We start from the raw sequence: 23,727 nt of genomic DNA, 5'->3' as shown, positions 1-23,727 counted from the left end.
ATTGATTAGGGCGTGCAAACTTATTAAGTTCATTTCTGGACTCAAACAGGCATCTCGTAGATGGAATTTTCATTTTGACTAAAATCAAAGAGTTTGGTTTTGTCAAGATTGAAGATAAGCCTTGTGTTCACAGAAAGGCTAGTGGGAGCACTATCTCATTCCTCATCTTGTATGTGGATGGCACACTAATAATTGGAAGTAACACCCCTCTACTTGAGGAAGTCAAGCACTGGTTGGGAGCTAGTTTCGCAGTGAAAGATCTTGGAGAAGCTCTTTATATTCTAGGAATCAAGATCTACCGAGATAGATCTAAGAATCTTATAGGGTGAAGTCAAAGTACATACATAGACAAAGTAATGAGACACTTCTTGATGGAAAACTATAAGAAAGGTGGAGTTCCCAAAGCAAAGGAACCATGTTGAACAAATTGCAATCTCCTTCAACGGACATTAAAACTAAGCATATGCAAGCAATTACATATGCTTCAACGATTGGTTTTATCATGTACATGTTATGCACTAGACTTGACATTTCGGATGCTTTAAGCATGGCCAACCGTTATCAACAAAGTCTTGGCATTGGCCACTAGACTGCGGTAAAGAACATTATGAGGTACTTGTGAAGAACCAAAGATATGTTCTTAGTGTTTGGAGGAGTGGAAGAAGAGCTTACTGTAAGGTGTTACCCTGACTCTATCTTCCAAAATGACCGAGATGTTTCTCGCTCACAATATGCTTGGATGAAGAAATTCATAACCGACCTTGATATGGTTCCAAGTTTTGGAAATCGATCGACGTAATCTGTGATATCATAGGAGCCTTTGCTCAAGCTAAAGATCCTAGATCTCATCACATGACCAAGTACATTTTAAGAAAGTTACATTATGTACGGGAAATACTAGAATGAGGAGACACTATAATAAGCAAAATACACACAGATCAAAACCTAGCAGACCCGTTCACTTAACCGTTGACTCTGGGCAAGCATGACCTTCACTGGTATGCGACCGATTATAACATCCGTATTTCGAGATTACTAAATAAAAGAGAATTTATTGTTTCGTGTGTGCCGTTAAGTTGATTGTGTGGGTGAATGTTTGGATAATATCTAGATTTGGAATTGTGAGTGGGTTGTGGGGCCCATAACCCCCTATATAAACCCAACCCCTCCACCCTTTTCACCATTTCTTTCCTTCCACCACACACACACACTCAAGAACACACACATTTTCTCTCAAACCTGAATCCAAGTCCAGGCTAAAGTAAGGAAGACCTTGGTGTTCAAGTGCCTCAAACAACAAGAAGACGTCCAGATCTACGTGTTCAGTTCCGAACCCAACCCAAAGAAAAAGGTGAGTTTTGGTTTAAAAGGTTAAGTTTTATGGTTGGTTCCGACATGCAAACTAATATCTTAGTAGACAGGGTTGTAAGATGTAAGAAAAACATAAATTTGGTGAGTTATAACCTCACGGGTGTGTTGCATGACAAAAAGGTGATGTTCGGACCTCATAAACACGGGTATACAAAGTTGGTACGACCCAAAACCCATAAAAATAGTAGAATCGGGTCCTAAGGAAGTGTCTCGGGGAATATGGCCCTAAAATGGTAAAAATGAATAAAAGAAGATTTCCATTCGCATAAAGGATTTCGCATCGCACAGCCATGCGAAACCCCTATTTCACATTGCACAGCCATGCGAAGCGAAATGGCCATGCGAAGCGAAACAAACGTTTCGCATCGCACAGCCACGCGAAGCGAAAACAACGTTTCGCATCGCACAGCCATGCGAACGAAATTTTCATGCGAAGCGAAATCGCATGCAAAGTGAAATAAGCATGCGAAGCGAAATTCTCATGCGAAATTCTCATGCGAATTTCCAAGAGAAATGGCCATGCGAAATTTCATGAAATCCATTTTCTGATGCATTTTTGTTAAAGGACTGTTAATGAAAATAAAATTTTTCCGAGCTGGCTGTCGCCCCTAGACCCCGCTACCAGGGGCGCTGTCCCCAGACCCCCGTTAGTTGAGGGTTTCATTAACTTAGATGTAGGAAGTAGTAGTAATGGATAATTGACACGCGTAATGTATTGTACAGTTAGCCGTGCACAACTAAGGAAGGGCATTACCGTTAACGGCGAGAGAAACCGACTCCAAGTGAGTTATAGCCCCTTTATCTGTCATGTTTTCGGGGCTATGTGCATACTCTAATATGGTAGATAATACACTTACATGATTGGTAAGTGTATGATACGTGTATGATTTTGTATTGAATGTATTGTTACATAATGATTGTATGAACGAGTATGTATATATATATTTATAACTAGAAGATATGTAAAGCATGCCCGTATGATAAAAGGTATGGTTATTCGAGACAGAAGGGACCACACCCTCATAATATATGTGATGTTAGGGACCAGACCCTTATAATATTTATGATGTTAGGGACCAGACCCTTATAATATTTGTGAAGCTAGGGACTAGACCCTTATAATATCTGTGATGTTTAAGATAGAATAGCTTATGGTATACCATAGGGTTTTATGAAAGAAAGTATGTAAGAACGTATGCATGTATGTAAAGTATGTATGAAAGAAGTGATAGTAAATAAGGTATGAATACGTATCTCCGGACTCGTATGAGTATGGTATGAATGTAATTGATTAACTAGAACTCACTCAGTGTAGCTGACTTTTAGTATGCACGCAGGCAAATAGGTTGAGGCAGCTGGCTTGAGAAGGGACACATGGCACGAGCTAAAGAGACTGGCATCCATGAAGAAGTGCCATGACTATTTTATGTTAATATTTATGAAAAGACAACTTGTTTGTTAAGACATGATTTGATGTTTTGTAATGTAATGCATGAAGTTTTAATTATTGCGTGAAAGTTTTTATTAACTCTAATTTTAGAACTGTGGTTATGAGTAAATCCAACACCAAAGTAGGGTTACCGGGAACGGGGCCTTACACCGATCTTAGATTAGCTAGACATACGTTTTGATTTAGTATCTGGATGTACGATTATTTAAACAGTTGTACTTTTGAATTCACTTTTAAATTACTTGTTAAATACAAATTTTGAATCCTACAACTGTGTTCGATTTTAATACGTTTAATTCATGAATCTTGCATTCTAAATTATCCGTAGTCAGTCAGACTCGTGAGAACGACTCTGAAGTAAGACTATTTTGACTTTGGACTCAAGGATTGGACTTCCAAACTCAAAGGCCTCGTTATGAATGACGCTGAATGTAAATCGCATCAAATCATCTTCATGGTCTTAGTCATAAGATGATTTGATATTGGTATATCATTTAGCATCGTCTAACATAAGATACATATTAGAAGTTTCGTTTACCAAAAGACTATTCTTTGATCAGTGTCAGCCACTGTCGCGTAACTGCCAGTCATAAAGGCATTGGTTGGGAATAGTTCTGATGTTCATTGGGAGTTGTATGTACTCAAGATGGAATTTTGCACTCTATGTAACAGTTAGAAATCGTGGCGCCCTCGTTGATTCAAACTGGTAAAGTGTAAGGCCTTAGCCAAACTTACTGTGTGTTTGATTGGACCGCTTTGATTATATAACGAGAACAATAATAATTGAACGCCATATGAGATTGAATCTGATCCATGTCTCATTGTTCAATTGATGTCTTATACTACGGAAAGGATAGATGACAACAGTTACCATTAATTCATTTTCTTCCAATAGGATGTTCCAAGATGTTTTGGTTAATGACTTTAAAGTGTCATACCTTGTTGGGAGCAGCCATGTGTAGCTAGAGTACCGCCGGCTGTTTGCGTTCAAGAACTTAATCGAAAGTCGTCCAAGTGGGAGACTGTTGGAAATAATGGACCTGTCCGATTAAATTAGCATGACCGACCGAGCTATGACCCGTAAGAGTTACACCTTGGGCAACGAACATCAGATCCACTTAACTCGTTTAACCGGTAATGACAAACGAATAACGAATAGAGTTGCATTTATGTAATTATCTAGTATAAAATTTTATAAATCTAATTATGACGAAGTATTATTTATAATAGTTATAAATAATATACTTTATTTATTAACCAAACAAACTGACTCGGGGTTTAAAAGAGAGTTGGATCGAGTGAGCTTGACTCCAGTTTATTGCTTTACAAGTATTATATAATTATGATATTATAACCTAAAATAAGATATCTCGAAGGAGACTCCAAGACCACCGACCCTATTTTAATTTTTGAGTTCTCTGCTCTAGAGAGTAGGCTCCAAGAATCACTCTTGGATGATACCTCAAGAAAAAATGGAGCCAACAAAAGTCCACTCGTTATGACTCACGTACACAACAAACCGGTTCCCCATGTTGGTAATTTCTGCCCGCTGCAAAACACCTGGCCGCCATTAGATTGCCACACCGCTCTGTCTTGCTGCCAGCGACACCGCCACTAGCCCATCCATTCGGTTCGTTAAACTAGTATTAGTGCATTAGTATGTTGAACCTCGGTGTCTCAAATGGCTATTCATTAACCGCAAAGATATATATAAATCTCATCGGTAATTAGATACATAAATATATTGTTATTTATTCCGTTTTCGTATCGTTTGTAACCGGATCCTGTCAAGCTTATTTTTGGCGTGATTACTTGTTTATTTTCCGCAACGCACATATTAATTAATTTGATTTATTATTTGACATATTTATTGAACCGGATTTTAATAAATAATATTTAACCGCTCAGCACCGTAACTCAACAATAGCCATCATTTTGTCCCTTACCGAACACCATTTATGACGTTCTAGGCAGAATAAAGAAGGAAATCGGTTGCACAGGGGTTTGTCGCCAACCAATCTGTCAAGCCAAAATTATGTGTTATTTCCATCACCCACATCACCTTTGATTAATTCACTTTGCTGCACATTTCTTAAATTATATTTAACTCTTTGATTATTTTTTCTGTATTATTCATACTATGATGTGTCAATGTTAAACAACAATATGGAATCAACTAGTCGATTAATTCCGCAACTAAAAAGCAATAACTGATTAGGGTATTAGTTTTCTTTTCTTTTTTATAAACGGCAACTTTAATTAAAAACGGCAAACTAGCAAGCAGCTAGAGCCCAAAAACAACACAAAACAAGAGTTAAAAAACCATTCGTGCCAATTTAAACTACAAAACAAAGATCCATTTAAGAAATTCATATTTAAGATCTATAACCGATTAGGGAAAAAAAAATTGGAAAAGGAAACATGTAACTTGAAAAAATATATACCATGACACAAAAACCAAATACAATTCTACATTTATAGGTCTAGTTGATCAACCAGGTAACTACAAGCGACAATAGCAACCCCAAAATCATTCTAGAGTTATATCTACAATGTGATGAGGAAATATCTTGTGCAACGACCTCGTACACCTTACCCGATTCTTCATCTTTCACTTTGATGCTTGACGAGCCTGAAACCACACGAAAACCAATCTCAATATTACTCTTAGATGGGTTGACCAGTTGACCCGTTTAATTAAACATGTCAACCAAAACACTGTACTCACAATCATGATCAGTCCATCCGATTACTTGATTTTCGATATCGTATGTAACCAACTTATCTGACAGAACAAGATCTGCATATAAAAATAATAACAGAAAACTTCAAGTTAAACCCAATAATAGCCACACCTAATTAAACAATGCTGCTCAAGTATTCATAGAGTTCAGACATAACTTTCATAAGTCAAAGGCGTCTATTCTAACTTCTCTATACACGACTTTTGAAGGAAGCACTATCTTTGATCTACAAAAAATATATGAATCTAATGCGCTTTTTAAAGTAAAAAAGCAATAAAATATATGCTCAAATTAAATTTTGATGAAATGTAGGTTTGACTTGCAAAAAGTCAAAAGGCACATAGTAACTATAAACGGATCAATTCAAAAACTGGATTGCTATTACAATAAAAGTTACCAAATTAAGTTATTTACGAAACTTAGCAAAAGGTTGCCGGTCAACTCGAACCGTCCCATTTTGACTCGCCCCAAATGACCCGTTTGACTTATTAACAGAAAAAAATATATATATTACCTCCCAACAAAGTTAATTCCTCTCCGGTTTTTTCTTTAAGGTTACTGTTCTGAAAACCGATGCACCATTCATCATCCTGAAGAGAGAAAGTAATGCAAATTGCTATTAAAATTCATAGATTAGATTATTTATATAATAAATATCACAAATCTATACCTCAATTTGGAAGAAATATTGATGAGGTTTAACTTTGAATGAAATTGATTTTGCAAAGTGCAAATTGACAACCGGAAAACCATCATCGATGCTGCATTGAACAAATTGAAAAACAAAATAAGTCAATTTGATTATATTTAAAGTCAAGTCAAAAGTCAAAGAAGCCTTACTTCCCAGAGTACTTGTAGCATTTAAACATCTTCTCAACTACATACGGTTTTTTGTTAGGTTGTGCAGCCATAATCTATGACAAAAGGATAACTAACATCAACAATTACACTAAAAAGGATCCAAATAAGAAAAATGATTTAAATATGGAGTTAAAAACATTTAGCATACCTTTTCCATTAGTTGGTTGTAAACCTTATCAGGAAAATAAGCTAAAGTTGTACCGCTATCGACTACAACTGTTTGCTTCTTTATAAAGTCAAGTATACTTGTTGGAAGTTTTATTTCTTCACCGTTCACGTCAATCGACTTTAGTTCAATATTATAATGTGTCCTGCATAAATAACAACTTGAAATTCTGCTTAAACTATTTTTCCAACTTTGTATTCCATTTTAGTGTAATTCAAGTGAAATTGTGACATTTGTTGACCACATAATATCTTTATTCAGGAATATTAATATGCTAGGCAAAAATTTTGATTTGGGGCAGTTTCATATATACCCCCCTTAAACCTGCATAATATCATATTTACCTGACCTAAAAATTAATATCAAATATACACATTTAAGTACGTATAATTTCAAATTTACCCAATTTATAAAATGATCATTATACCCTTCTCTTTCTCCTTACACGCCAAACTGTCATATGATACTAATACAAGTTTGAGGGGAAGGATATAAATGACATCTATTTAAAAAAAGGGTGTATTTGATATTTTAATTTTGTGCTGGATAAATACGATATTATAGCAAGTTTGAAAAGGCATTTTAGTAATTCTAGGCATAATATTGATTTAGATCAACTTCATGTAAACCCTGGTGAAACTTGAATAAATCATAGTTACCTGACCAAAAAAAATTAATAACAAATATATCCATTCAAAATACTTGAAATTTTATATGTACACATTTCACTAAATATAACTTATAATTTGACCATTATACCCTTCTCTTTGTCCTCAACTTCTCTCATATTTAGAAATGGTCTGATTGATATTATACAAAGTTTTAAAGGGCATTTTAGTAATTATGTGTCACTTACCATCAATAAAACATAATGCAAATGCAAAGAAAGCCAACTTACGGGTCATTTACAAGCGGTGTTGTCTTTATCTTTGGATGCACCACCTCTCCAATAGCAAAAATGCCACCTCCTCCTTTACCATCCAGGCAATGTGAAAACATCTTTCTGACCTTTTTACCTGAATTAAGCTGTGAAAGCATTGATGTGTTTGACTGCCCGAACCCGAGAATGCCATCGAGTGCTTGGTCAGATGACCCAAGCTGCCCGGATTGTCTAGCTCCACATCTACCTTGGATCATAAAAGTTATAACTTTATATATAAACTCAAAACACTTGATTCTTTTTTCTTTTTTTAAGGTTTAAGCAATTCTAGAACTAATTACGCTTCGTTCTTGAATTTGGAGATAAAAAGTAAGAGTAAGTTAGAACCTGTTTTAGCCCGAACAAAACTGATACGTTACTGAAACCACCTGTTTTGACCCCAACCAAATTGATACTCTTTTGAAATGATCCGTTTTGAAAACAACCCGTTTCGACCCGGACCAAGTTGATACTTTTTTTGAAATAACCCGTTTTGGCCAGGGCAGTAAACGAGCCAAGCCTGAGTTCGGCTTGTTTAGAGCTGTATTTCTGAGCTCAGGTCGTGTGTAGTTTTTACCATATGTTAATATATAACACAATAGTTATTATATAAAATGCACGTTTAGGCTCGCAAGCTGGCTCAAGCTCGATATGTGAAGCTCGGGATTGTTATTAGCTTATTAAATGAGCCTTAATATTAGCTCGAGTTTGTTTAAGATCGCCTCGATTTCAGTTTTTAACAAGTCAATCACGACTAGCTCACGAGCTGCTTGGCTCATTAATGCCCCTACTTTTGACCCCAAACTGTTTCAACCCGAACCAAAATGATGCTCTTTTAAAAAGATCCGTTTCGACCCGCCTATTTCGCCAGGCTTACTAGGAATCTTCCAGCACTCAAAAAAATAAAAAAAACTCACCCAATAATAATATTCCCACTCATAGCTGTAGTCTGACGGTCTCCCGAAACTTGGGCAATCTTAACATTATCCTTAACAAAATAACCACTGGTGGAACTCCCGTCACCATATTTAACACCATAGGCACATAGCATTCCGGGCTTACAATTATCAGTTTGGCCGGTAAAGGTGGCTTTGCAAAAGTCATCATCACAAGCAACCTTTTTGGCAGTTGAAGAGGCGTTTGGATCATACAATCTCAAGTGTAACTATGACAAAGTCAGTAACAATGAGAAGATAATTATTATTATATAAATAAGTGTTTAATTAATAATAATAATAATACTACATACTCCAAGGTCACTTTGTTTAGGGCAGTTTTGGCATTCGATACAGTTGACCCATAAAAGGTCACTGCCGGTATCAACCTGCACATGGAAGTCCTTGGGCGGAGACCCGATTTGAAGTTTAGTGAAATAGAGACTGCACATGAAAAGAATCACAGCCCCCTTACAACTAGTGGTCAATGACAAAAATAATAATAATAATAATAATAATAAGAGAATGAATTGCAAAGACTAACGCTGCTGAGGTGGGTCTGCTGTCGCCGCCGAGAGGGAGTTCGGCGGCGGAGAGGAATCTCCGGCGACGGGTGGCGTCATGCAATTTGAGTGCTTTTAAAGACCATTTATTGCCTGCCTCCGCGTGTTTATATTTATGTTGAACAGGGAACACCTCAACATTGGCGGATGCCAAGGCACACAATTGGAAGAGGAGGGCAATTAACACAATTCCTCTTCCCTTCAGATCCATTTCTCAACTTTTATGAATCCAAAACCTTATGCATACATACATTACATAAACATGCAATGCAATTAGAAGGAAGGATTGGAAGGAAGGAAGGAAGAAATAAACCTAATTCGATTTACAGAACAGAAGAGAAAGGGGATGCGAATTTAACGGAAACATATATGTTTTAAGGTTTGCCAATGGGGTACGGGGTGGTTTTGTAAAACTACGGGGATGGTTGGCAAAATTAGCGGAAGATGAAAGCTAGTAGCGCCGGTAGCAGCTTTTTAGATATATTTAAGTGTTTGATAGAGTAGCTGAAGGCTTTAAGATATATTTATATATTTGGAAGAGTAGCTGGAGCTTTTAATAAAACTAATTGGGTGCCAACGCTGTGCGGCGGAGTGCGCGCGCAACCTGAGATCAACTGCATAATCAGTGTCGGTACGTGATTCACTTGATATTAGTGCACGCATAACCCGAATGCAGACGTATACTTCGTGCAAAGGCAGCAAGCGTGTAATCGTGGCGAAAATCAAGAAACAAAGTTAAAATATACAGTAATTTCAAATAGATAGTTTTTTAAACCAACCTCTTTTGATTTGAAACCCTTTCCGACCCGACACCGTTTTAATCTGAAACATGTTCTGACCTGGCCCCTTTCAACCCAAAACCGTACCGACACGAACCGAACTAAATTAACCTCTTTTTATCGACTCGTTCCGACCCTATTTCGGTCTTACACATGACCTGAGCTCGTCTGACTCGACTTGTTGCAAGTCATAACCGTTAAAGAAGTATATCAATATCATACTCAAATTAAAGAGAATAAAATGCTCCTTTTTATGATGTAATGTGTTTAAAAAAATATTAACGTGTAAAAAAGTTATGGACTTTTAAAGAGTCATGGGGGGGTAGTTAGTTTTGAATAAGGGTAAAATATGTAACTATTATATAAATTAACAAAAGTTGATGAAAGTTCAAGTACCAAAATTGTAAATTCAATTGTAAAAGCTTGTAGCTTTTTCTCAAACACTAGTAGTAGTAGCGTTTAGAAAAAGAGCCTTTTCTCCTAATATAAAAGCTTCAAGCCCATTGAACCAAACAAGGCTTTTTGTTCGATAGGAGCTTTTTCTTAAAAGCTTGAAGCTTGAAGCCTCTAAAAGCTCCTAAAAGCTCATTGCCAAACATACCCTAGGGTTTTTTTTTTAAAAGGATATACTTTTTTACGGGTTTCTTAGAACAGGGTGGTTTGGGTTTGAGAAATTTATTTTAAGTACTTATACCCGTCCTTTTAATTTTCCCCGAGTTATTTAGGTTCGGGTTATTTGAACTCGGTTTCATGAGTATGGGTCGAGTTTCGAGTATTTGATGTAAAAAACTAAATACACACACACCTGTTTAACCCGACCGAAAATAATACGGATTTTGGGATTTTCCAAGCCTATATTCGTTTACGTTTAACCCGACCGAAAATATTTTAGATCTTTAATATTAATCAAAAACAAATATTTATTAGTATTTATGTTGGTAAATGTTCATTTATTACCCTTGCACTTAGGATAATGTTCATTTCCTATTTAAATCCATAACAAATTCAATAATTAACCAATAAACACAATTCAAGGACTAAACTTGTACAAAATGAAATTTCCATCCTATGAGGGTCCGAGCTGTAACACCCTAGTTTCAATACATGAATAAATAAATGTTTCGAGTTTTAATTAATTATCTTATCATTGGGCGTTATTTAAACTAATTAAATAATATGTAGATAGTGGATAACGTTAAGGAGGATAAATGGACTTAAGAATGATTTGGGCCTAAAAGCTTTTGAGCTTTGCCTATTTAAACACCTAAACCCTAGATTTCCATCTTTATCATTCCACCATCATCATTCCAATCATTTCCACACACACCCATACACCCACAACATAAACCTCCTGTACCAACAATTCCAAATTTCATCAATCTTTCCATTTATTCAAGATCCGATATTTAAGGTATGTATATAATTAATTAGTATTCATTTCTTTTATTTCGAATCTCATTCCATCTTTGATCTAATAACAAATGAACACGCGAGCCGAAGTAAAACCGACATAAACGGAACCGTCTTAGACGGGGCTCAAATGAATCAAACAAACCATTAAGTACATGAGATCTGAGCCAGAAACATAAGTAAGCAATGCAAACAATAAATGGTTACAAAAATGAGTTTCAACGAGACATGGTTTACATCAGTTCGGCCAAAGCCTAGAACCCGAGTACAGATCCGAGCCCTATTGAATCCAGTGTTCGAACCCCTGTCTGTATGTTAGGGAACACTCGGGGACGACAGCAACCGCGAAATTCAAACCAGATATAAACCCAAACTGAACCGATGCAAATCGACTGACCGTTCGTGCAAGATTACGGCATGCGAAATCAGGGAATTTGCATGGCCAAACGAAATGCTCCAAGCCAAAGACCATGTGCGAGATTTCCGATGCGAAATTCCTTATGCGAAGTTCCCTTGTGCGAGATTCCCAGTGCGAAATTCCCTATGTGAAGTTCCCCTGCGCGAGATTCCTGGTGCGAAATTCCCTATGCGAAGTCCCTATGTGAAGTTCCCTTTGCGAAGCCCCCTATGCAAGGTTCCACTGTGCGAAGCACCGTGCTGTGATGGTGTCGCCGGAAAACAAATGTGGCGGCGGCGACGGCCGGGGAAGGGGGTAGCAGCAAGGAAGAGAGAAGGGATGAATGAAGAAGAAAGGTGTGAGTGGGGAATGGGGCGGGGTAGGGTTGGGTGGATAAATAATAATAATAATAATAATAATAATAATAATAATAATAATAATAATAATAATAATAATAATTATTATTATTATTATTATTATTATTATAATAATAATAATAATTATAATAATAATAATAATAATAATAATAATAATAAAAGTGTATTATGGATGTGATGAATTAAATGAAACCCGAGACCTGACTCGTCTGAACAACCTGTGATCCGCCTCAGTTAAAGGAATATGAGATGAAGATGAACCAAACACACGAACCAAACTCGCTTAAGGAAACGTTAACTTATAAATACGTTAAGAATGTGAAGTAATACAAATCAAGTGAATATAAAATAAATATACACCAATAATAAATAAGGTTAAGCAAAGCAAATAAATACGAGCGGTTTGAGAAGGTTACATGTCGGTTCGGTTAACGTAAAAGTTAACCCCGTTAACTTAAGAAAATAAAAATAAGCAAGTATAGAGAATTAATATGTGTACGTTATTCACAGTTAGTCAGGCACATTTGAAGAAAGGAATTACTATTAACGATGAACGCAACAGGATCCAGGTGAGTTCTAGCCCTTATTATGTGTTATGTTTTCGGGGCTGTGTGCATACTACGATGTGTTTAGATGTATACACTTAACTTAAATGGTAAGTGTATATTAGATATATATTTGAGCATGAATGTGAATGATATGGATTGTTTAACTAGTATGCACGTAGTTGTTATATTAGTTATGATGGAAGGAAGTAGAAAGAAAATGTAACGAAGGTAGAAATGTATGGTATGTTAGAGGGCACCGGGCCCTAATATAACCGAGGTATGTGGGTTACTGGACCCTTATAATATACAAGGTAAGTAGGGACTGGACTCCAAGGAGATCCAAGGTATGTAGGACATCGGATCCTTATTAATTCCGAGGTATGAAGGGTCTGGACCCTTATAATATCCAAGGTAAGTGAGGACCGGATCTTTATAGTATCCGAGGTATGTGGTTTATAAGAAGTATGAATGTATGTATGTATGATTGATTAATAAAGGAACAGGTAAGTATTAATATGTATCTTCGGACGCGTATTAGTAAGTAAGTGAATGCAATGTATGTTAATTAACTAGAACTTACTCAGCACAGCTGATTTTTAGTATGCACGCAGGCAAGTAGAATGAGACAAGTTGCTTGATGAGGACACGTGGCAATAAGAGGAGGACTGGCATCGCTATGAAGAGAAGACACCCGTGACATTTATGTTTTATGTTTAAGACTTATGTTTTGATATTTTAAGATAAGATGTTTATGTTATATATGAATGAATGACTTTTATTTCCACGAAATGTTTTAATTAACTCTGAAATTTTTACGAATTATGTGAATGAGTAAATCCAACCAGTGAAAAAGTAGGGCACCCGGGTTAGGAGCCTTACAGGTTGGTATCAGAGCATAAGTTCGAGAGAATAAGCATCCTACATGATTAAACTCGAACAGAGAATGGGACGTAAAGAAGAAAAGAAAGAAGATGCCAGTCAGAGAATGCCATGTGTCACTTAAGCAAGCTTAAAATGTGAATTTCCTTACATATAACGTAAGGATAAGTAAGGAAAGTTATATGAATTGTTAGTGATAGAATTGTTTGTTTGTATTTTAAATGCTTGATTATTTGACTATTTTAAGTAGAACCAAGCACAAGCAAACTCACGAAAGGAAGTGTATAGGACACGGAAGGTAACGTGAGCAGCTAATCCCAGCTGGCCACTATTATTACCTGCCGCCTTACTATCCTTGTACTAAATAGTTCCTCACGTGACGATGTTTGTGTTTTTCCTTTAGAATTCAAATGGCTGGTACTAAGACTACTGGACAATAGGGACACAAGGGATGCCGTGGGAGCCCACGCGCTAACTAAGTAGCCTCTGAGGAACCCGTTAATGAGCATAGTGAAGAACGAAGCATGACTGTAAGAGAAGAAGAACATCAGCTCGATCCTGCTATTCAAGCTGTGATTACTCAAGTTGTTGCTGCTGTAGTGAAGAATCTCCAACTAGACAACTCTACTGAAAGCCGTACTAATACTGTTGATGAGGTTGGGGAAGGTAGTGAAAATGATACTGAGGCTGAGGCTGAGGCATCGAGTGAAGATCGTTCTGTGAAGGTTAATGGTGGTAAACGAGGTCGAGGCGGTTGCAACTATAGAACCTTCAAAGGTTGTGACCCACCCAAGCTAACTAGTACTAGTGACGCAATCGCTATTCTTTAGTGGATAACCGCCACGGATAAGGTTGTCCGCATTAGCGAGCGCCGTCCTATAACATTTAGGATTTTCAAACCCGTATTCGTCTGCGTATAACCCGACCCGGTAACACTTTTAGATCGTTATTATTCATCAAGAAATTAATATGTATAAGTATTAAAGATTACAAGTTCATTTTAGGCCCTTATACTTTATATATTGTTCAAACTCTTAAACTATGCATAAAAGATTTATTAAATGTCCAATAACAAACTTCAAGGACCAATATCGTCAAAACCCAAACTTCACCTCCTTGCACCCGGGGCGCTGTGCAGCGGGGCTGTCCTCAATTGGTTGCATAGCACTATGGGGTACCTGCACCAGATCGTTAACTCGATTTCGTTTCTAAACTCGTTTAAGGTATAAAATCTTGTATATTAAGTATTATTGAGTGAATTAAGGTCCAAGTAATCATAATATAACTAAAATACAACTCCTAATTCGTTTTCCCCTGATCAAGATCATATCTTTTAGTATATTTCTGTGACATTCATGACAAAACGAGGTACACTATATTCATTACGTAACAAGTAAACGATAAATCGGTTAATTCGTAGTGCTTAAACGAGTAACCGACCGATACTAGTTATGACCCGTATACATACTGAGGGGTCATATACGAGTTATATATATGTTATAGAGGCTAATATATTGATATTTAGGCCCCAGTACGTTTAAAACTCTTTAAACGAAAAAGGTTTCGTTTATCGATACGCTATAAGCTTAAACGCAATCGTTAATATCAAAACAAGCATTGTAGCATCCGTTAAGCCGAAAAAGATTTATAAAACACTTATATGACATGTTATAAGCAATCCGTGAAAATATTTTGGAATTTTACAACGAGTCAGTACGTTTTTCTTATTTTACAAAAATAAGCTGAAAAACACTCGTTTTTGCGCTATTTCTCACACCCGAATTAATTTTCTTGCGAAAAAAACCGAACCCGAACTAAATTTGAAGTGGGCTTTTCATGTTTGGGCTTGTATAATTAGATTAATGGCCCAAAACAGCCCATTAAGGGCCATTCTTGGATTCCGATCGGAACACCCACCTTATTTCACATTTTTTTATATAACTTACACCTTAAGACTTTGTTATTCATTTTAACTCATGAAATTTTGAAGTCCAAGCAGCTCCACCTTCTGCTCTATCAACTCCCCTTCAAAACCCTAAGGTAATATCAAGTTTTATGAAAATTTAACCAAGTTTGATTCATATAATTAACATATAAACATGTTTTAGTTAGTTTTAAACATGTTTAACCATCCAAAAACCCTAAAAATCAAGTAAAACCATGTTTTGATGTTAAACATGTTTACAAACCAGGAACATATACTTTTTTGGTCAAAAACGCGGATTAGAACATGAATACAACGTTTTTACGGTTAGAAAGTTCGGTTTGAACCCAAAACCGAAACCCTAATTATCAAGGCTGTTACATGGATGATTTATGCTTGGTTTGATGTTATATGATATGTAGATATACTGAGTTTGCAACCCGAGACCCGGAAAGTCGTTTAAACTAGCAAAATTCATCGAAAATCGACAAGGTAAACCCGTAACACTCGTTTAGGGGCTGTTTAGTATTAGGTTGTGACGTGCTTGTTGTTAGCTTGTGAAACTTGCAGGGACATTAGGGATCATATAAATGAGTCCCTGTTCAAATTTGGTAATTTTTCGATAAACGGAGAATATTTGGTGAATTTATTTCCGTTTATGAGCGTTTATTTGGGAAAAATAGCTAAACATATTGAAAAATTGTGAAACTTGGTTTTGGAGTTTAATATGTGATGGTAAGATCACTGGTAAAGTTTAGGAATCATTGGAAATGTCTAAGTATGGTTTGTGCAATCATGGCTTAACCGAATTTTAACAGCCGAAAAACGCACAAAAAGGCATTTTGTCAAAAGAGTTAGGTTCTGGAATTTTTGCAGGGGCTATGTAATAACATTGAGGCCATTTGTAAAAATTATCGGATTTTTCGGAGGTCGTTTGATATAAACGGGCCATTTATTACACGATTATAACCTATTAAATGAATTTTTATAAATAAATAAATAATCATAAAATTTCTGAAAATATTTTTATAAAATTCTACATGTCTTAATGTACTTTTACAAAAATTTACATAATTTATATATAAGTACATATTTAGTTATGATTAATCAAAGATTTAAATTATAATTGTTTTAACGAAACCGGCAGTTTTGTGTTTAACGGACTGACTGGTATGTCAAAATGTCAAAAGTGGTCAAATATCATATTTTTGAATGATATTGATAAAAACGAACTTTTTACGAGAATTCCGGAAAATTCGGGTGAATTATGCGCGTTTTGTATAATCAGACCCGTGTGAAAACGGAAACAAACCCTGCGATCAAACCAGACACCGAAACCTTAAAATTCTTTCATAAATCAAATCATTTTATCAATCAATATATTTACTTAAGTTTTATGTGATCTTACCTAATCCCGAAACGTATAAACGATCAACTGAGCTAGGCTCGGGAAACGGTGAAACTGAGCCAAATCCAGTTTTAAACATTTCATAGTATACAACGTCACAATCTAAGACTATGGTCATGTTCTGGGCCTAACAGCTATACCCAGATTAACTATAGAGCCCGACTTAGCTTGAACACTGTACTAGTAATAACGATACGATACCGTTTATAGGAATCAGGCTATAAACGAGGCATCTGACTTATTGATACGTGATTTCTGTGCGAACTACGATAAGGTGAGTTTCACGACCCCCACTTTCTAAACTGTTTTACGAACTTTTGGGGTGAAAAGCATGTTTACATAAACTGATATACTTGAAAACGTGTGATGATGTGGATTATCTAAGTACTAACACTTGACAAGTCCCCACAAACACAAGTGATTAACTTCGTGCCGGTGACGTGTGGATAGTACTATCGGTTTGACAAACCCAACTGACAGAGCCGGAGGGGTATGCTGGAACATATGTAAACCCAGTTGCACATTGTCATTATATTTTTACATACTGCTATGTGGTGTTAGACATAGTACATACTTGGGGCAAAGTGGCTGTTAAATGCCAACGGGAGTGCATGGGCAGTGGAGGCCATGTGTTTTAGCTCGTTTCGGTTTCACTTGTGGCTTAGTATAATACATCATACACATACATAAATACATACACACTGTAAACTTTACGAACTCGTGTACTGATTTCATTGATACTCGTGAAACTTGAAACTCACCAACTAGACGTAGTTGACCCGTTATAACATGCTTTTTATGTAAAGCAAAAGTGGAATGATTTGCTTACATGCTTGGTATTAGAAAGAAAGTTGAATAGCTGTGAATAGACGCTGATATAATACTGAATAAGAAGCTCGTAAACCGGTTATGTGTTTTTCACCTAGTTTGTAAACATAGTACCTACCCATGTAATATGATGTAAATTAGCTTATGAATTTCGTTATAAACAATGTTGTTGATACCAGTGTTATCTGTTACATTCCCGTATTACGCTTCCGCAACTACCTAGTCGGGGTGTGACAGAAGTTGGTATCAGAGCCATTGGTTATAAAGAATTAGGATGTCCCTTAGGATACCCTAAGATAACCGTAGGCTCGATTAACTCTGGGAATAAAATAATATTAAATAATATACACGAATGATTCTCGTGATGAACGCGAATGGACAAGTGGGTTATTATGGTCCGGAACGTAATAACAGACTTGTTTGTACGAGGAAATTCGAGAAGAAGTCGATAAACAATCGAATAGGTAAAAACAGCAACATATGTGTGTAAAATATAATAATAGATAAATATCTGTGTATATAAACGATTATTTGTGCTTATGTGTATAAATACCTACATGTATTTTACTATGATTAATATAGAATGATATTATTCTTATCACTAACAATTGTGCAGGAATATGTCAAGATCTACTGATCGTTTACCTAATACCCTACCAACCGGGCCTGAGGAAGAGGAGGAGGATCCGGAAGAGGAAATGGAAGAAGGTGCAGATGCGGTAATTCCACGCGAGGTACCCGCAGATCAACCTGACTTATCGGGTTACCGTTGTGACACCTACCCCCCTAGGGAATCCCCTAGGAATGTTGCAGGACAGGGAGCTACTAGTGCTTATCATTCACCTGTTAGAGCACCCAGATCCCCTACTCCACCTGTACAGCATACACCAGTACCCCCACCCAATATTAGAAACCGTCGGACCGCTCGCATTTCAGTGCGTCCACCTGAGCACACCTCTTCCCCACCTCGATCTACGTACCATAGGGGAGAAACATCATGTGTCCAGGTCATTGAGATACCTATTCCTACTTGGGGTTTACCCGCCCCGGTACCCGAGCCACCTCGTCATTCTGATTCAGCATGGTTTGGTTTAGCAACTGATCAGCTTTTAGACCAATCACATTCTATAAATAACCTAAACCTGCATAGACATGATATGCAAGATCACATGCGCTACATGCAGCAAGAAATCAGAATTGTGCAAAGATCCAGTGCTCACAGCCACGGGCGTCAGGATCGGGCAATGATACTACTAGGAGTATGTTTAGCGGTTAATGCGGCCCTAGTGGCTGCTGTTGTTTGGTTGTGGCTCCATGTTGCAAAGAATGGATAGGACATAATAGTCTAGTCTTATGTATATAGTCTTTTGATATCCCAAGCAGCATTTTGTTACAGCGTGTTAGGCTGACTTGGGAGTTGTTTGTGGTTTAGTACTATTTCAAGCACTGGCCCTTATCGGGTTAAGTCTACATGTCACTTAGTGACAAATGTTGATACGCATATACAAGCGCTGGCCTATACCAGGTTAAGCCTATGCGCTAATTTTGGATGCATATGTACAGTAATGATTATAATTAATACAAATGTGTTTTCTTTGGCATAGTTATGTGTTGTGAAAGTGTAATATCGTAAAGTTGTGTTGATCATAGTGAAACGATATTGATTATTATATAATTGATTAATTTATAGAATGGCCCCGAAGAAAGCAAACCCTTTGTCTGAGGCGGAAGTGGCCGCAATGATTGTTCGTCAACTACAAGCAGTGATACCAACAATTGTAACACAAGTCACTGCAGGCATACGTGCTAACAATACTGTTAATCAACCTACGAGCACCACCACGGCCACTGTTAATACACCTCCGCCGGACACTAATGTAGCCCCGGGTGTTACTACCCCGGTGAATACTGATAATGTCATAAATAATAGTAACACCCTCCCAACTATGAATGTCACTGGGAACCCAGAACCTGTTGTGCACCCTGATAATATCCCGAACCCTGTACCGGTTGTTAACACAACTAATAGTGATAATACTCGGACCAATACCGATAATAATAATAATAATAACCGAGAACCCCCGCGTCAGGAGTACTCATACAAACAGTTTACATCATGTAAACCGGTTGATTTTAAGGGTATTGAAGGACCTAGCGGACTGGTCAAATGGATAGAAAAGACCGAATCAGTAATTAATATCAGTGAGTGTCCACCGAACCGCGTGGTCAGATTTGCTACCAGTATGTTTCTAGACCAAGCGTTGATGTGGTGGAACACGGTAGTCCAAATAAGGGGACAAGATGCTATTAATCGTATGTCATGGACTGAATTGAAAACCCTCATGCTAGAGCATTTTTGTCCTAAAAGTGAGATTCAGAGGTTGGAACACGAGTTATGGAATCTGGAAAAGAAAGGAGCGGACCATGTGGGATACACGAATCATTTTAACGAACTGTCCCGCTTAGTTCCATGGTTAGTTACACCGGAAGCGAAGCGAATTGAACGTTATATCTGGGGACTGACCCCTGCTGTGAGAAGTATAGTGAATTCAGTTGCCCACCCGACATTAGAAAGTGCTGTATCTCAAACGGGTGTCGTTACTTTTGATCTGATGAGAAGTGGAGTGATAAGGATGCCAGGTGAAACAACAAGTTTAAAACGAACTGATTATGGGACAAGAATGCAAGGAAACCCTCAAAACAAGCGGGCTCGTCCGAATACCCGAAGTTATGCCATGACCAGTTCTAATGTAAAACAAGAGACCTATAAAGGGACGTTACCGAAGTGCAGAAGATGTAACTTTCATCATATGGGTGATTGCAAACCGATCATTTGTCAAAAGTGTGGAAGAACGGGACACTATGCCCCCAACTGTAGAACCCCCACCAACACTGTTAACCGTCCACCGCAATCAACTCAACTACCTCGACCTCAACCAACCCGCCCACAACTCAACCAACAAACCCCACTACCACGAACCTCCGTGCCTGCTATGAATGTGGCAGTACGGAACACTTTCGGAGATACTGCCCCAATTTGAACCCGGGTGCAGTGAGAAGGCAGAACCAAGCACAAGCATCAACCTCCAATGCAGCTAGCGGACGCGCGTTTGTATTAGGACCGGGTGAAGCGCGTCATGATCCGAATGTGGTGACAGGTACATTCTTAGTTTCGGGTCAGTATGCTTCAGTTTTGTTTGATACGGGCGCCGATAGAAGTTTCGTATCTGTTAATTTCTTACCTTTAGAAAATATGCCGGTTAGTGAACTAACAAAACCATATACTATAGAACTCGCTAACGGTAAGTCTATACTTGTTAACCGAATAGTCCGAGACTGTTCCCTTATCCTAAACGACCATCCATTCCTTATTGATTTACTTCCAGTGGAATTGGGAAGTTTCGATGTTATAGTCGGTATGGACTGGCTATCTAAGTATAAAGCTGAAATTGTCTGTAAGGATAAGATCGTTAGGATACCTCTTTCGAATGATGAAGCTATGATTGTTCAAGGTGAGAAATCTGGTACAGTACTGCCTCTCATATCTCAACTTAAGGCATTGAGATATTTACGCCAAGGTTGTACTTTATACTTGGCGAGCGTAACAGTTAAGGAACCCGAGGAAAAACGAATGGAAGACATCCCAGTGGTACACGAGTATTCAGATGTATTCCCCGATGAGTTGCCTGGTTTACCACCGACCCAACAAGTTGAATTCCGTATTGACTTGATACCGGGAGCAGCACCCATTGCTAAGGCACCTTATCGACTTGCACCTTCTGAAATGCAAGAACTGTCCAACCAGTTACAAGAATTACTGGACAGGGGTTTTATTCGCCCTAGTTACTCACCGTGGGAAGCACCAGTGTTATTTGTAAAGAAGAAAGATGGGAGTTTTCGAATGTGTATTGATTACTGGGAATTGAATAAAATGACTATAAAGAATAGATACCCCTTACCTCGAATTGATAACTTGTTTGATCAGCTCCAAGGTGCGAAGTATTTTTCCAAAATTGATCTTAGATCTGGTTATCATCAAGTAAGAATTCAGGAAGAAGACGTACCCAAAACAGCTTTTCGAACTCGGTATGGTCACTATGAATTTTTGGTTATGCCGTTTGGGTTGACAAATGCACCCGCAGTGTTTATGGACCTCATGAACCGAATTTGCAAACCTTACCTTGACAAGTTCGTGATAGTGTTTATCGATGACATTTTGATATATTCGAGAAGTAAGGAGGAACACGAACAACATTTGCGGGAAATCTTAAAATTATTGAGGCAAGAGAAGTTATACGCAAAGTTGTCTAAATGTTAGTTTTGGCTACAAGAAGTACAGTTTTTGGGACACATTGTGAACCATCAAGGGATCCAAGTAGACCCAAGTAAAATTGAGGCCATTAAGAATTGGCAAGTGCTTAAGTCACCAAGAGAAATTCGTCAATTCTTAGGACTAGCCGGGTATTATAGAAGATTCATTGAAAACTTTTCAAGTATTGCACAACCTCTAACCCTCCTAACTCAAAAAGATCGAGCATATGAATGGGGAGAAGAACAAGAAATGGCCTTCCAAACGTTAAAACAGAAGTTATGTGAGGCTCCAATATTAAGCCTTCCAGATGGAACTGAAGAATTGGTGGTATATTGTGACGCATCTCGTAAAGGTTTAGGATGCGTACTGATGCAAAGAAAGAAAGTAATAGCATATGCTTCCCGACAACTAAAAGTACATGAAAAGAATTATACGACCCATGATTTGGAATTGGGAGCAGTTATCTTTGCATTGAAGATTTGGAGACATTACTTGTATGGCACTAAATGTACCATCTATACTGATCACAAAAGCCTACAACACATATTCGATCAGAAAGAGCTAAACATGAGACAAAGGAGATGGGTAGAACTGTTAAATGATTATGATTGTGAAATTAAATACCATCCGGGTAAGGCCAACGTAGTAGCTGATGCTTTAAGCCGAAAAGACAGAATCAGACCATTAAGGGTACGAGCACTCGGAATGATTGTTCAAAGTAGCCTAACCGAACAAGTTCGCGTTGCACAAGATGAGGCCTTGAAGGCAGATCAACTAGAAAAAGAAGAACTATATGGAAATGAAAAGAATTTTGAGAAGAAAATTGATGAAGTATATTATTACAAAAACCGGGTCTGGATTCCAACGCTTCATAAACTCCGAAAGTTGATTCTTGATGAAGCACACAAATCCAAATATTCTATTCATCCAGGTACTGATAAGATGTATAAGGATGTTAAAGAATTTTACTGGTGGCCTGGTATGAAAAAGGATATAGCCGTGTATGTAAGTAAATGTGCAACATGTGCAAGGGTAAAGGCGGAATATCAAAAACCTTCGGGAATGTTACAACAACCCGAAATCCCACAATGGAAATGGGAACAAATTACCATGGACTTTGTGACACACCTTCCTAAAACCTCTCGAGGACACAACGCAATTTGGGTAATTGTGGACCGATTAACCAAATCCGCACACTTACTCCCATCCGTAACAACTACACCACCGAAAAACTCGCTCAAATTTACATTGATGAAATAGTATCTCGACACGGAGTACCTCTTTCGATTATTTCCGATCGAGACAGTCACTTTACTTCACATTTCTGGCAAGCAGTACAAGAAGCCTTGGGAACCCGAATCGACCTAAGTATGGCTTACCATCCCCAAACTGATGGTCAATCTGAACGAACCATCCAAACCTTAGAAGATTTACTTCGTGCTTGTGTACTGGACTTCAAAGGGAATTGGGATCAACACCTCCCGCTCATTGAATTCTCTTACAATAACAGTTATCACAGTAGTATACAAGCAGCACCTTATGAAGCTCTATACGGGCGAAAATGTAGATCACCACTATGTTGGACAGAAGTGGGTGATACTCAAATTTCAAGATCCGATTTAATTCAGGAAACCACCGATAAGATTCACCAAGTTAAACAAAAATTGAAAGCAGCCCGTGACCGACAAAAGAGTTATGCCGATGTTCGCAGAAAACCGTTATCTTTTGAAATAGGTGATAAGGTATTTTTAAAAGTATCGCCATGGAAGGGTGTTATAAGATTTGGAAAGACTGGTAAACTAGCCCCGAGATACATCGGACCTTTTGAGATTGTCGCAAAAATTGGTCCCGTAGCT

General features: G+C 37.6%; 1 protein-coding gene across 1 annotated transcript; it reads right to left on the bottom strand.

Annotated features, from left to right (window-relative positions):
• Positions 1-5,259: 5,259 nt before the first annotated feature.
• LOC143597706 (aspartic proteinase 39-like) lies at positions 5,260-9,220 on the bottom strand. The gene is made up of 10 exons (XM_077076129.1): positions 8,991-9,220; positions 8,761-8,890; positions 8,429-8,676; positions 7,491-7,715; positions 6,575-6,737; positions 6,406-6,479; positions 6,236-6,326; positions 6,080-6,155; positions 5,550-5,621; positions 5,260-5,453 (listed from the first exon to the last, which is right to left on the bottom strand). Exons 1-10 carry the CDS (start codon positions 9,218-9,220, stop codon positions 5,305-5,307), a joined length of 1,458 nt encoding a protein of 485 aa, XP_076932244.1. The 3' UTR covers positions 5,260-5,304.
• Between the last annotated feature and the right edge of the window lie 14,507 nt (positions 9,221-23,727).

The sequence above is a fragment of the Bidens hawaiensis genome, unplaced genomic scaffold (assembly GCF_021521415.1).
Source record: "Bidens hawaiensis isolate Kalapana, Puna unplaced genomic scaffold, B.hawaiensis_p1.1 tig00048909_1, whole genome shotgun sequence".
Classification (NCBI taxonomy): domain Eukaryota; kingdom Viridiplantae; phylum Streptophyta; class Magnoliopsida; order Asterales; family Asteraceae; genus Bidens; species Bidens hawaiensis.
The sequence above is the reverse complement of the archived record's forward strand: the minus strand, read 5'-3'. Positions and strand labels throughout refer to the sequence as shown.

What these genes read in the sequence shown, in the direction of transcription:
- LOC143597706 (XM_077076129.1), bottom strand. Translation starts at nt 9,220, where the DNA reads ATGGATCTGAAGGGAAGAGGAATTGTGTTAATTGCCCTCCTCTTCCAA. An exon ending in AATATTTCTTCCAAATTGAG is followed by an intron (nt 6,156 to 6,235) that starts GTATAGATTTGT and finishes TTCTCTCTTCAG; the next exon opens with GATGATGAATGGTGCATCGG. An exon ending in GGAATTAACTTTGTTGGGAG is followed by an intron (nt 5,622 to 6,079) that starts GTAATATATATA and finishes TTTTATATGCAG; the next exon opens with ATCTTGTTCTGTCAGATAAG.